Source organism: Babjeviella inositovora (genome assembly GCF_001661335.1).
Source record: "Babjeviella inositovora NRRL Y-12698 unplaced genomic scaffold BABINscaffold_18, whole genome shotgun sequence".
Lineage (NCBI taxonomy): Eukaryota > Fungi > Ascomycota > Pichiomycetes > Serinales > Babjeviella > Babjeviella inositovora.
In genome coordinates this window covers 149,752-164,409 of record NW_017566855.1, presented here as the reverse complement: position 1 = coordinate 164,409, position 14,658 = coordinate 149,752, and the positions used below count along the sequence as shown (strand labels likewise).

The following is a 14,658-nucleotide window of genomic DNA, read 5'->3' as shown; positions in this document are numbered from 1 at the left end:
ATTTTCTACGATATCTGGTATATGGCCTAATTGGTTGGTGAGCCTCATAAGACGATGCCAGTCTGGACTGGTGGCATATTGGGAGGCTATCCCTAATATCATGGAGAACTAGCGATGCTATCCCCTCCAATAAACCTTTAGTTCCCTTATAACTCCAAATCTTCACAGCCATATCATATTCGTTTATTCTATAGTACATACACTCACTGGCTTAAGCGTAGTCATCTTCATCATCATCGTCGGCATAATTTTCACCCTTTTCATTTTCCTCCTCGTTATCGCTCTTGGAGGTCTTGTTCTTCTCGTACTCTTCGGCGACCGCTTCGCAGGCGTCTACCCAATCGCTGTAGACGTCGACGGGCTGTGACAAGGAGTTAAGTGGTGTCTGGAAGGTCTGGCCACAGATCTTGCAGTGCAACTGCCCGATGGAGTTTCTTTTGTCCAAGGTGCAGATGATGGACTTTTCGTGGTTGCAGAAGAGACACTGGAACGTGGTGTCTAGAACCTGCTTGACCTTGGCTTGCGGCTTGGCGGAGGACTTTCTCTTACCCTAAAAACATTGTTAGCATCCATCAATATCCCCGGGATCATTCATCCATTCGTGAAATAACATACCATTATATTTGTATCGTTTGTGTGCTGCAAGATCACCCATAAGACTTTTCAATTGAGGCTGGTATATTTTTGTATACGCACAGGGTGACGGGTTTCGGGACCATACACGACCTTTTTGTACTGAGACAGCGATCTCAGCAGGGATCAAAAAATGAGTTCAAATTTGATGTATATAATTCTACTTGATTTAGCCCTGGATAGTTGTTTAAGCACATGAATTGGAAGAAATTACACGATTTAAACTATTGTGAACTGATAAATCTAAGTACTCTTGATGTAAGGCATTGGTAGAGTATCCTTAAACAAACTCTCGAGTCGAGTGAATAATAAAACTCAATAGAGAAGCTTCTATAATGATCGGTTCTTTCTATCCAACTACGGATAAAAAAATTGTAAAAGTTAAATGAAGGTTGGCTGACTAGTTGTCGCCTAGTCAGCGGTGCAGAAACATTAATGCTCACTGCCTATTATTGTAGTATATCTAGTAGGTAATAGTGGATACTGTTAGCTAGCTAAAAGAGAATACTTATGTAAGATATCCACAAGAGAAGGGTAGTCGGTGGTCTTATATACTGAGGCGGATACGAGGCCAGGGTGTCTGCTTATCAGGAGTAGGGAGACAATAGACTCCGGCTTCCGTCTAGTTAAATGGCACCTTTACTACAATTATCACAATTCTCCCTACCGTAATCAGAAAATTTCTACGTTCTAGATCTGCTACCACATGTACCTGTAAGTCAGAAGGGTTAATATCCTATTGGGGTGAGTCCAGGAGATGGATACCGGTCCCTCCACGCTATTACTGTCTATGTTCTACCCTCTGGCTACCAACGCAACAAATACTATTGCAACGAGTATCGTTACACAGTAAGTGTTACAGTCACAACAATAATTCTATCGAAATGCAATTCATCTATATATAATACAGCCTGGACCTAGAATAACCCTTCAATCTCCCCATCGTCATTCACTTCAACATTCATGAACCCAGCATGAGTTGGTAAACCCGGGATGGTCATGATCTCCGCGGCCAACGCATACAAGTAGCCCGCCCCGACAGAACATCTGACCTCTCTGATTGGCACGGTGAAACCGGTAGGCACGTTCTTCAAGGCGGGGTCATGAGACAAGGAGTACTGGGTCTTGGCGATACAGATTGGCAAGTTACCAAAGCCTTGCTGCTCATACTGGGCAATCTGCTTGGCAGCCAATTCGGACAACTCAATGCCCTTGGCACCGTACATCTTCTGGACAATAGCGGACAACTTCTCCTCCACAGACTTGTTTGTGTCATATGAGAAGTTTGGAGGAGTGGTCTTGTCGGACTTTTCTACAGACTTGACCACAGAGTGAGCCAAATCAACGGCACCCTCACCACCCTTGGCCCAGTGGTTGGACGCCACGGCATCGACGGCCCCGGCCTTCAACGCCTCCTTTCTGATGGCTTCGATCTCGGCAGCAGTGTCGGTTTCAAACTGATTAATGGCGACAATTACTGGCACGCCAAAAGAATTGGCGTTAGCAATCTGCTTAGCCAAGTTGGCACAACCGTTGACCACCAAGTCCACGTTCTCAGTCACATACGCCTCTGGCAATGATTGGCCTGGCTTAACGTCTGGAGCACCACCATGCAACTTCAAAGCACGCGTGGTGGCCACAAGTACGACGGTGTCTGGCTTCAAGCCGGAGGATCTGCACTTGATGTTGAAGAAACGCTCCCCACCCATGGTAAAGTCGAAACCGGCTTCCGTGACGACGTAACCCTTTCTGGCCGAAGTGCCTGGTAAGGTACCGGCTAATTTGAGGGCCAATCTGTCGGCAATGACAGAGGAGGCACCGATAGAGATGTTAGCGAAAGGTCCCGCGTGGACAAACACCGGGGTCCCCTCCAAGGTCTGCATCAAGTTTGGCTTGATCGCATCCTTCAACAAGGCCGCAATGGCACCAGCGACACAGATATCCTCAGCAGTCACGACTGCACCGGTTCTGGAGGTTCCGACAATAATCTTTCCGACTCTTTGTCTCAAGTCCTTCAAGTCCTTGGAGAGGGCCAAGATAGCCATGATTTCGGACGCAACGGTGATATCAAACCCGGTTTCTCTGGTAAAGCCCTTTTCGGTCTTGTTCTGGCCGATAGTGATCTTTCTGACGAATCTGTCGTTACAGTCAACCACACGCTTGATCAACACGCTCTCTGGGTCAATGTTCAATCTAGCAAACCTGGCAGCCTCTTCTTCAGTCAACTCGTTAGGATCCGTTTTGGTGATCCCCAATTTCTGCAATCTGGTTAACATGGACTGGGTGAACTTACGGGTGCCCTTCTTAACAGGTACCAATCTCTTGTACAAGCCCTTGTCGCTCAGGGTGTCTTCGTGAAACATTCTGGTATCCACAGCAGCACACAACAAGTTCTGGGCCGCGGAAATCGCGTGGATGTCACCGGTCAAATGCATATTAAACTCATCCATCGGAATAACCTGGGCGTACCCACCGCCAGCAGCACCGCCCTTCACACCGAAGGTTGGACCCATAGATGGCTGTCTAACGTTGGCAATAGCTGGTAACCCCAAATGAGCACCCAACGCCTGCACAATCCCCATAGTGGTGGTGGATTTACCCTCACCGAGCGGGGTTGGTGTGATCCCCGCAACAAGCACGTAGTGCCCGTTTTCCCTCTCCTCCAAACGCTTGTACAAGTCCAACGAGACTTTAGCCTTGTAGTGGCCGTATGGCTCTAATTCAGAGTTCAAGACCCCCAACTCTTGGGCGATCTGTGTGATGTGGCGCGGCTGCTGGGCACGCGAGATGTCGATATCCGATGGGACCGGCACACGGCACGCCAAAGGAAGCGGTGTGATCTTGGAGGTGGCATTGGCTTTCTTGAACTGGCTTTCTGCGGCCTTGAGTACGTTGGAAACGAGCATGGCGACGGTCATAGGCCCCACACCGCCTGGAACAGGCGTGACCACCGACGCGATTTGTTTAGCGCCCTCGAAGTCAACATCACCGACAAGCTTCTGGCCAGACTTTTTGGTGGCATCTGGAATGTAGTTGATACCCACATCAACAATAACGGCGCCTGGCTTCAACCAGTCACCCTTGACGAACTCTGGAATCCCCACAGCTGCAACCACAATATCGGCGTTTCTAACCACCTCGGCCAAGTTCTTGGTGTGGCGGTGGCAGATAGTGACGGTGGCATCGGCATTTCTCAATAAAGCGGCAACTGGGGTCCCCACAATGTCGGAGCGGCCAATTACAACGGCGTTCTTCCCGCGGAGCACCACGCCCGCCTCCTCCAACAACTTCATGCACCCGTTAGGTGTACACGGCAAGAACGCTGGCAACCCGCCTCTTTTGGCAAGTTCACCTGCGTTGTATCGGTCAAACCCGTCGACATCCTTCTCGGTGATGACGGCATTTGTGACGGTGACTTCGTCAATGTGCTTTGGCAACGGCAACTGGACGAGGATCCCGTGCACGGAAGGAGTATCGTTGAGGTGCTCAATGTGGTTTAACAACTCCTGCTCAGAAACGTCTTCAGAGAAAGTGACCAAGTCGCAGTCCATGCTGGACTCCTTGGCTGCTTTTAATTTCATGCGCACATACGCACTGGAGTCTGGGCGGGTCCCGACCTGGATAATGGTTAACTTGGGCTGGAAATGCGGGAACTGGCGCTTGGTTTCAATAATCTTCGTGTAGGCATTTTCTCTGATTTTGTTAGCAATCGTGGTTCCGCTCAACACTTTGGCCCCAAGGTTTGAGGCGGAGACGGAAAGGGCTCTGACAGACGTGAAGGCTCTCACGGGCTGGGCAGCCGAGACAAACCGCTTGGAAAGGGTTCTAGTGGCTCTTAACATGATTTTGATGGGAGTGTGTGGTTGCCAACGTCAGAGAGAGACTGTGATAAGAATAAGAGTATTTATAAGCTACCAAGACAGACTCGGGCCTAGTGCCTAATTACAGGTGAAAAATTATGAATCATAGTCCTGCGTGTAAGATACTTTTTTCCGACCAAGGGCGAAGACCTGCATGCAATATCATGAGATGCGTGACACTGAAATTTACCGCACAGTGCTGACGTCTACGCGGGGAAAAATTTTCCGGCACTCCCCTGTGATTCGTAGCTTCGTTGTCCCGATTGCGAGGTAGGGTAGCCCCTGTGGGATTGCAGACGTCTTTATTGGACCATGGATCGCGAATGTAGATGGCGTGGTGTCTCTCGTGGGTAACGCATGATAGCCCGGAGGCTAATTAAGGTGTATAGAGATAAATAAGCGCATTATAGAAGCCGGACGCTTATCTCCTACGCGTGGTGGGAGCAACGAAAGTAGCCCCTTAGATCTTTACTGACTCGGAGCGCCGAGTCGATCTGACCGGGGATTCTCCTTAGTGTTTGGCTGACTCGGCCTGGTGTTTGACGTGGCACGTTCGCCCGGAGTCACGCAGTCGTCGTGATGTGCTCCGAGTCAATGCACAGAGCCTACAGGGTGGGTTAGCAGGGACGAGCGAATATTACATGAGATTTTGGTTGCAGTCTGTGATTGACATATAACCGGTGTAATATGAAGAATTGATTTAATCTGGGGTAAATGCAACGAGCATTGAGGTGCAGTATTATAGCGCCCTAGAGTCCTGAACTTTGCATGTGTCTCCCCAAACTTCTAACTATACGACAAACCAGAAGATTTGAGCTACTTGGCCTTCCCGTCAGTGCATCACAAATAGTAAACTTGAACGGAAAAAAAAAGGAAATCGAAATATAAACGAGAAAAAACTTTAAGCCTGCATTATTCATAATACGGAGGATTAGATAGGATCAGTTAGAGCTTCCGCGTATAGATCTATATTGGAGGTGTCTAGTCATTTATATTAATGATATTGTAAAGTCTCACCTGAATCAGTTGTGGTCTCCTCAAAAATTCCTGAAGTGATATGTTGTATTGAAAGATTCTATTTTGGGTGCTTGAGCTCGGTAAAGTAAAACATAGATGTAAGCTATAGCCTATATCTCTACCCTGGACGTCAAGCTTACATCTTAGACATACATTCTTATAGCTGTTGCACTTAGTTATCCGGAGGAATTAACGAGGCAATTAAGCAATAAGGTATATACAAACCAGGTCTGGACCTGTAATCAGTATCATCATCTAAAGGTTCTACTCTTTCCGCAATGTTTTTGTAAGCCTTTGAGCTCATAGCTGATTTACTGGTCTGGATTGCATAGCAGTTGCGTTTTTGTTTTTTTGGACAACGGATGTGATGAATAAGACAGCTGTAATTCTAACCCTAAGTCTCACTACCCCTACAGTTTGCTATCTGAAAGAATGTCAATTCAAAAAGGAATATTATACAAAATATATGCAAAACGCAATTTTTATGGTAAAATCACAACACGAGCAAGGCAGCACGATAAGGAATATCAGAGATGGCACAAGGTTGTCTCTAACAGGGAAATACAACGTGGAAGCAGAAAGTCGAAAAAGGGGTAGAGTGCAGAACATTACACTTATTTAGTGGACTTCTTAGCCTTCTTGGTAGGAGTCAGAGTTTCGGCCTTCTCCTCTTCGACTCTCTGTCTTTTGTTGTTCAACTTGGTACCCTTCTTGAACTTCTTTCCCAACTTGGAAATCTGGGCTTCGTCACCTAATTCCAACAACCCCTTTTCGAATTCGGTCAACTTGACACCCTGTGGAACGCCATCGATGGCGCTAAGCTCCTCGTCTTCGGACACGGTCTTCTCGGCCAAAACATCCTCTTCAGAGTACAAGGTCTTGGCGTAGTAGATAGGGATGGCTGGGGAGGATTCAGACTTGATCTCGATGGTTCTCAAATTGTCAGAGTGGTTTTGGAAGAAGTAGGCCAATACAGCGTACAAGTTTTCTTTCAAGGCAGCTTCATCCAACAAGGTTCTCTGGCCGATCTTGACGACAATGTTGACACCCATTGGTGGCAAGAAAGAGGTACTATTAATTTTGGCGGCGATCTGGTTGGCGAAGGTGACAAGAGAGAAAGACTTCTTGTCGTCACTCAATTTGTTCAGGGAAGAGACCTTGATTGGGAGAGGGGCCTTTTTATTAGAGGAGTAGAAGATGCTACCCAAGGTTTTTGGAACAGAGTTCATCAAGGCGTCATCGACAAGGAACAAGTCATACTCAGAGGCCAATTTTCTCTTGGCTTCGTATTGCTTGTATTCACCCTTCAACTGCTTACCGGTGATGATCTTGGACAAGTTCTTGATGTCGGAAGACTCAATCTTTTCCAAAAGGGAAGAGTCAATCAAGTCGTCCCTAACAAACAAACAGACAGATAAATTATCCAAGTCATGAACGGAGTGTGGCACCCTGATAGACTTTGGCTTGAAGTTTGGTTTGTCGCTGAAGAACTTCTTGGTGGTGATCTTGACAAAGATACCGGCATCCTCGTCTTCGGTGCTGAACAACTGGTTGGAGGAGTCTTTAGCGGTATTTTGGGTCTTGACAAACTTAATCAATTCAGAGATGGCGGTTTCCAAAACTTCAGACTTGATGTCAACTGGGGCAGCTGCGATAACTGGGGTAGCGACCTGCTTCTTCTTTTGAGCACCTGGAACTTCCTCAGAAGCCTCGATTTCACCCTTAACGACCTTACCCTTTGGCTTGGTAGAAGTCTTTCTAACTGGAGTAGACTTAGCAGAACCATTTTTCTTGGCTGGGGTGACCTTCTTGACCGGAGTGGAGTTGGCAGACTCAGTCTTAGATGGAGTGACTTCGGCGGACGGAGCAGCCTTCTTACCCTTGGGGGTGTTTGGCTTGGAGCCCTTGACGGGGGTACCTGGGATAGCGGAGCGAGTTCTAGCCATTATGTGATATATGTGGGTTAAGATCGGGGATGAAGAAATCAAAAGGGGTCTAAAAGCTCGTACGCGGTTTTGTTTTAACTGTCTGTTTTTTCTCAGTACTTGAAAATTATTTTCCTCGTGAAATTTTTTTTTCACTGTAGTGCGGCTCATAATCGCAGCTCATCTCGCTATGTACAGGGCCTCGATGCTAGAGCAGGTTGTTCACCCTTGATCAAGCCAGAAATTTATTCATGATTGAATCGACTATTGTCACGAGTGTGAGCCATTAGTTTATTCCCTGTTATATTGAAAGCAATCAAAGCAAAAGGCTTGCCTGGTCAGACACCTTATGCGTATCGTGTAGTCGTTCCTGAATGTATGTGAGACTCCTCTAATACTGAATTTGCGTATCTTCGTACATCTAGTTCGGACCGCCAAATCTGTTAGAGGCTCTGATATTTTCTCGGTATGGTTATTATCAGAGTTAAACCATGTTATTTTTAACTACGTGTAGCGTGACTAAAGTATGCGGCGGTGGTACTTGATTTAAGACTGGCCGGTCTACTACAAATGACACGTCTTGGTAAACGATATAACTTCACAAATTTGGATACTGTCTAAGGATTCTTGTAGAACCGAGGATCTAAGATAAGGATTAAGTTTAGGCGTTAGCGGAGCCTTTCAGGAAAGCATCCGCTCTTTATGGGGTTTCAGAATGCTTGTTCCAGCTTCTAGATCTGCAGGGGAAATTTTGTCTAATCACGGAAAGTTTGAAATATCGGTTTGCATTCCTCATGTAGACAAACGCCGGCCTCTCCATTAAATTACATAGCTTGGTAGTCTGGCATGGATCCCTTGGAAACACAAGCAGACGCTCACGAGTTCGTCAATTACTGCAGTTGCGCCAAAACCTACTTTACCATTATTCCTGGTTTGCCCTGGATATACTTTCTATGGAACCAATCAACCCAAGGGTTGTCCCATATTTCAGCCACCTGATATGTTGGACATTGTCAATATACACAGGATACAATTCGTCAACGTGCTTGGTTCTTGTTCGTAAATGAAATATAAAAAATAGTCCAGATGTGGTGAAACAATTTCCCCTGTTAGTTGGTTAATATTTGTCGGCTGGTATCTAGACGTGGGCGGCGTCAAATAGCTCGCCGGCTGGCCTGTTTGACCAGATCCGGCTTCGCGCATGAGGCTGACAGATGGTCGACTTCTCCGTCCCAATGTGTACGCAAATGCGCCATAATCGTTCGTTCGGAGCACTAGAGGCGGAAGGCACGTGACAGGGGCTGGAGTCTCAGCTCACACCATCCATTTACACAATAAGGAGGTCTGGACTATTACAGTAATTATGACAATGCTTGATTTACAAAATTTATGTAACATATAGACCAATTATATCAGATTTTGATGGATAAACATGAGCCTTGGGCCACCCATCTTGGCCAGAGCGGCAAACCTCCGTTCGCCTTAACATTAGGTCCTGTACATAGTTTTCATACAACAGCCCAATTTTGGTAGACCAGCCATCAAAACATGCATAAGCCGCTCGAGAATTTCCTTTCTAGGTGTAAATAGCCAGCATGTTCACCGGGGCACTACTCGATCCGCATATGCACCTGCCATCAGAGCGAGACGATAATCCATCACGGGAATACACTAGGGTGTGTAGTACCATATTCAACAGCTATGTCTTAGTGACGATCATTATGGTCATTATGATACGCCTTATAGGTACAATAGAGATGGCTGGGCTACAATTTAGCTTTTCCCTAATATGTTACCCATCTCTTCGACGATCACCGACTGCAAATGCCAAGGCTATATAAGCCGTGTTTCCCTGTCTTCAATCATCACGATTCTTTTCTCATATACCATCACAAAAACTCCATAGACTACTGGTCTCTTAACCCACAATACTCTCGTTGTCCCCAATAAATCTTTAGAAACTCATACCAAATGTTTTTCACGAAAACCCTCTCGCTCATCCTTTTGGGTGTTGCTCAACTTACCAACGCGGCCCCAATCCCAATAATTATCACGAGAATGCACACAGCTGACGCTGTTACCGTTACCAATACCTACGTCTCTAATACTGTCACTGTTACCGGTGCTCCAGTTGAGATTCTCATCTCAAACGGTGTCACTTTCACCCTCACTGTTCCTGATGCTACTTTCCAAGGTACCTACACCACCACTATTGAGAACAGAGATCTCGATAGTGTTTCTACACAAGCTACTGTCGCTCTTGTAGCTACTGAAGCCGCTGTTACTGCTGCTGTCACGGCGCCAGCTACTCTCCAAACCGCTGCTATTGAATCCGACGAACTTACTACCACTTCCCGTATTACTCTCACTACCACTATCACTGAATCGTGGACTTTGGGTGTCACTAACTCTGGCACATCTACTGCTACCACCCAAACTCCCGCTGTCACCACCCAAACTCCTGTTTCCACCACCCAAACTCCTGCTGTCACCACCCAAACCCCTGCTGTCACCACTCAAACTCCTGTTGCCACCACTCAAACCCCTGCTGTCACCACTCAAACTCCTACCACCTCTACCGCCCAGAATTCTCCCACTACCTCATCTTCCTTAATGCTTCCAAAGCAGATTGTGTACTCCCCTTACAATGACGATGGATCTTGTAAGTCTTACAACACCGTTTACGCCGATCTTAACATGATCAAGTCTAAGGGGATTAACTCAGTCAGAATTTACGGTACTGACTGCGGTTCCATCCAGACTGTTGAGCCAATTTGTGCTACCTTGGGCCTTACTATCAATCAGGGGTTCTATATTACATCTGCCGGTGTTGATTCTATCGACGACGGTGTGTCTGAGTTAATTTCTTGGGTTGAGTCTTCCTCTTCCGGTTGGGCCTTGTTTGACTTCATCACTGTTGGTAATGAAGCTTTGTATAACAACTGGGTTTCCGGTACCGACTTGATCAACAAGATTGGATCCGTCAAAGCATTATTGAAGGCAGCTGGCTACACTGGTAAAGTCACCACCTCCGAACCACCACAATCATGGGTCGATAACTCCGACTTATGTGGCGCTGTCGACTTCCTTGGCTTGAACGCTCACCCATACTTCGATGCTGCTATCGATGCTTCCCAGTCTGGTGAATTTATCCTCTCCCAAATCTCCACTGTCCAAGCTGTGTGTCCAAACTTGAGTGTCTACCTTGCTGAAACCGGCTATCCAACCCAAGGTGACACTAACGGTTTGCAAGTTCCATCCAAAGCGAACCAGAGAATCGCTATTGCAGGTATCTTGGGTGCCGTTAATGGTGATGCTACCCTTTTGACCACCTTCAACGACATGTGGAAGTCTCCGGGCCCATACAATGTCGAGCAATACTTTGGTGCCATTGACCAGTACTAAACTTTGAGTCGCTCACCCCACCCCCCCCCCCCCCAATTCCTGCATTTCCTTGTACACTAGTCCGACACTGCATTTTACAGCGTCAGCGTTCGTTTTGAACCCCACCTTACTTACCCCATACCAAGTTTTGCTTCGTACAGAAGCTTGCTACTCTCGCATATTAACCATAATTTCTTTTGGTTTCACTTTTTCTTTCAATAACCGATTACAATAGATAAATCTTTAAATAGCTGGTCTAAACCCATTGTAATATGCTTCAAATTTGAATATTCCATTGATTAGCCCAGCTCTCCAGGACTACTACAGCCCGAGTTTGGAATATCAAGATTAAACGGGACAATATGTTATCATGATAAATAGTGGATAACAAAGGCCAAATAAATATTTTTGGCCCATTTTTTCCCTATCGCTGGTGTGATTTGGGTAGGATAGCCTGGATTCAAATACAACTTCAAGGATATCGGTATCCCAGTCTGAAGCGATAGCGACGGCTAACTTTCGACGTACCAGGCCCCTGAGACACTTATCTGGTCTAATATATTCGAAAGATATTTCCTGGCCTCCATGGAATATGGTCCGTTAGCCCCATTCAGAAACCGCACGAGAGTACGCTTTCATTCCGCTAAAACTCCACCACCTTATTCGGGAAGAACTCGTCGATTAAATTCTTATAGTACTCTTGCACTATTTCAAGGTCCTGTATCTCATCACGCTTCGAATACAAATCGTATTTGTTGAAATCCACCACAAACAGCAACATTTCGGCATCCTCCTCGTCCATCAAGTATTTATATGCCCCTTCACGGTGCCACGGATAAAAGCTATGGTAACGAATCATCGCTAACGCTTCCTTCGGCAACGTTGAATGGAGCTTCGCCACATGATACATATATTCATCATGGCCCCAGCTCAACATCACATTCTTCAAGCCACATTTGCGCGAGTAAATGCCATACTTTGTATGGTACAACGGGTTTCGCGAGTCTGGGTTCATTGCAAAACTTTCAGGGAAGATGATCTTGTTACTGTAACCACATCCCACGGGGAAAGTATCGCCGACCACATCCCACTGTCCCTTAGAGTCGTAGAAGTAGAGGAGTTTTCCCAAGTCGTGAATAAGCCCTACGAGCTGCATCCAGCGCGGCTTGCCATCCGCACGAATAGCCTCTGCCGTCTGCAACGCATGGTCAATCTGGGAAAGATCTGTATCCGGATCAGACTCGTCGAGCAATGTGTTGAGCTTGCAGAGGGCCTCCCAGATGGTCATCTTCGCACGGGTCTTAGTTTTGAAGTTGACGCGCGCTTGGATATTGTAGGCAACTGTCTGATTGGTGTGTTGTTCGGCATAAAAGTCACGCACACGGTCCGCAGCAAGTTCGTACTGTCGGAACGAGTCAGTGTCGTATGTCGCGAGTTTGGTGCCAGTCCACTCGCCCACCGGCGTTTCGAGCGGAATATTGTATTCGAGAACCGCGTGAATAGGTTCCATCGGAGGCACGGTTTCTTCACCTTTGCCGCAGGTAATTTCTGACATGGATGTAGGCATCTCTTTTGCGGTATTGGTGAGGTTTGCGATAGTCTTCTTGTAGTTCACTTCCTGGATGTCGTGGTCGAGTTTCTCTAGAAGACGACCGGTTAAAGTGTTCTGGAGCTCGGGACCATCGCTGCCTGATTTGCTATGGGTTGGTTTCTGGACTCCTGTCATCTATACAAGGTGAAGAAGAACTGTGAGGAGTGGTTGTGTTGAGGTGTGAATGACGTAAATATGTGACTCTGGTGCGTAAGCACTTTCTGGACCTAAGCCGCGAGCGTCTCGGTGTTTGCCGTGCAGATTTGTTAGCTCATTGACAGAGCAGGAAAAGGCAGAGTGTCCCCGGACACAATACGATGGCGAAAATTGGCAAGCAAAGTTTATAAATATATCAATAAAACTGTATAGCTGATGAAAGTATTAGCTTTTATGAATATCACTTGTTTAAAGCTACGAAGTGCTTCACATGGGGTCGTTTTGAGTGACATGTTTTAATATACCATTATGTAATCAGTGAAGGAAGTCAGACACGGGTTAACTAGACAGAGGTACAAGGGGAGCAGTTCCAGATACCAATACAATCAAACTGTTTCTCTGGGTAAAACACCCTTTTAGCTTCTGGACCCCTGAATGGCACTGAGTGCTTAATACAACTACACGTACCTTTGCACGATCTGAACCACCCGAAGGAGTACCCATCTAAGGCTAGCTATCTGTTTTGTTGCACATAATGTCTAACTTGGGAGATAAATAAACAGTTTACTTTATTCTTATAACTGTTAAGTGTTTAGTTACTCACCGTACAGGCCATGATATCTATTTTAGAACTACTTGGTCCCGGAGAGCTGTGTTAAACCATTGGGAACGTATCTATTTTTGAGCATGACACCGAACCCAAGCCTTGATATACCAGACAGTGATCCCTTCAGAAATAAGAATTAGGTGCTACATAATCAAATATGTAGATATAGTCCTAAACAACCAGGTTATCATACATTGATCATTATCCGTGTTTTGATAACCATCGTTGTGAAGGTCTCGAATCTTTGTCAAGTTACCCTAAAAGGTACAAGCTCCTGTTATGATATTTTCATCTACGACTGTCTCTTGCCATCATTCCCAGCCCACTGGACAGGCCACCATCAGTACTCATATCCCCACTATGCTCACTTCCAGCTGAAGTGCTCCAACCAAACAAGTGTACCTGCTGAGCTGGGATGTTGGTCGAGGTGCTGTCACCCGAATGGCCCCCGGCATTCACCCAGGTTCTGGCAATGCTCGTCACTCTGCGCTTGATATGATTAGTATCGTTCCAGGCAACAACCAGGGACTGATTGGTAGGCCGGAAGAAGGCTCTGTGGTGGTGGTTGTAGAGGATGTTGTTGGTGGTGCGCCTTGCTTTAGGTGTCACATTGAGGATAATTTCAGGATACGCAGCGACATTCATTGTAGACGACAGAGTTTCGGAGTCACTAAAGATCTTTTTTAGGTAGTATGACACGTCAAGGGCTGCCGAGTCAAGGGTCGCGTCCCGGGCTTCGGTAAATAGTCTGAATGGTATTTCCTTAGGATTCTCAATTGTCATCGCATCAGACGCTTCCTTTGGTGTTGGTTCGGGTACGGATAGCTCGAATGCCGACCCTGGGAAGGTTTCGTCACCTACAGCATCGCCAGAATCCTCTATCACAGGGATTGAGACCTCTCTTGCTAATTGGGAACCTATACGTAGTGTCTCCATGGAAACTGGGGGATTTTCTGCACCGGGTCTGACTGAGCCGTCTATATCTTCTGTGTTGTCCGCATCTGTTTGCTTTGTTGTACGGTCGTGCTGGGAGTCTTCTGCCGATTCATCTGCATCTCGGAGGTCAATTGGGGAGCTCTCTTGGGATAATGTCTCATTTTCAGTCACCTTTCCCCCGGAAACCTCTGTTATCACGGCTCTAGTGGAGAAGCCAGACGCTTCTCCAGAACCTTGCTCTGACAATGTGTCGTTCCACGATACATCTCTGGCAGGCGCTAGAATGGCATCGTCCCAAGTTGCAGTGGGATTCGAGCTGTGTGAAATATCAGCCCATACTGATTCAGCAGTTTCTATCTCGGGGATGTCTCTCCACACGCTGTCAGGTGTGGGAAACGCAGAGTCGCCGATTGGGGATTCAAGTGTCTCCTGGTAAGATTCTGTCTCATCGGGCATTATCCTTAGAGGAGATTCCAGTGGTGGCATAGTGCGAAAAGATATACTGAAGTATAGTGTATCGATAAGCCTGTTATGGGCATGCACGTGGAG

At 46.6% G+C, this 14,658-nt stretch overlaps 5 protein-coding genes across 5 annotated transcripts; 1 reads left to right on the top strand and 4 right to left on the bottom strand.

Annotated features, from left to right (window-relative positions):
- Positions 1–211: 211 nt before the first annotated feature.
- On the bottom strand, positions 212–618 carry BABINDRAFT_169452 (uncharacterized protein; the record flags this gene model as incomplete). The annotated part of the gene is made up of 2 exons (XM_019130657.1): positions 212–550; positions 616–618. 2 exons carry the CDS (start codon positions 616–618, stop codon positions 212–214), a joined length of 342 nt encoding a protein of 113 aa, XP_018982436.1.
- An 891-nt stretch (positions 619–1,509) lies between these two features.
- MIS12 (Mis12p) lies at positions 1,510–4,550 on the bottom strand. The gene has a single exon (XM_019130133.1). The coding sequence runs from the start codon at positions 4,473–4,475 to the stop codon at positions 1,551–1,553; it is 2,925 nt and encodes a 974-aa protein (XP_018982435.1). The 5' UTR covers positions 4,476–4,550; the 3' UTR covers positions 1,510–1,550.
- A 1,387-nt stretch (positions 4,551–5,937) lies between these two features.
- CIC1 (Cic1p) lies at positions 5,938–7,529 on the bottom strand. The gene has a single exon (XM_019130132.1). It carries the CDS (start codon positions 7,454–7,456, stop codon positions 6,125–6,127), a length of 1,332 nt encoding a protein of 443 aa, XP_018982434.1. The 5' UTR covers positions 7,457–7,529; the 3' UTR covers positions 5,938–6,124.
- Positions 7,530–9,345: 1,816 nt separating this feature from the next.
- On the top strand, positions 9,346–10,859 carry SCW11 (putative glucan endo-1,3-beta-D-glucosidase). The gene has a single exon (XM_019130131.1). It carries the CDS (start codon positions 9,407–9,409, stop codon positions 10,838–10,840), a length of 1,434 nt encoding a protein of 477 aa, XP_018982433.1. The 5' UTR covers positions 9,346–9,406; the 3' UTR covers positions 10,841–10,859.
- A 603-nt stretch (positions 10,860–11,462) lies between these two features.
- BABINDRAFT_10464 (inositol oxygenase) lies at positions 11,463–14,565 on the bottom strand (the record flags this gene model as incomplete). Its single annotated transcript, XM_019126747.1, has 2 exons — positions 11,463–12,516; positions 13,568–14,565. 2 exons carry the CDS (start codon positions 14,563–14,565, stop codon positions 11,463–11,465), a joined length of 2,052 nt encoding a protein of 683 aa, XP_018982432.1.
- Between the last annotated feature and the right edge of the window lie 93 nt (positions 14,566–14,658).

Bases quoted from the DNA above. Each gene is read 5' to 3' on its own strand.
- MIS12 (XM_019130133.1), bottom strand. From the start codon at position 4,475: ATGTTAAGAGCCACTAGAACCCTTTCCAAGCGGTTTGTCTCGGCTGCC.
- SCW11 (XM_019130131.1), top strand. From the start codon at position 9,407: ATGTTTTTCACGAAAACCCTCTCGCTCATCCTTTTGGGTGTTGCTCAA.
- CIC1 (XM_019130132.1), bottom strand. From the start codon at position 7,456: ATGGCTAGAACTCGCTCCGCTATCCCAGGTACCCCCGTCAAGGGCTCC.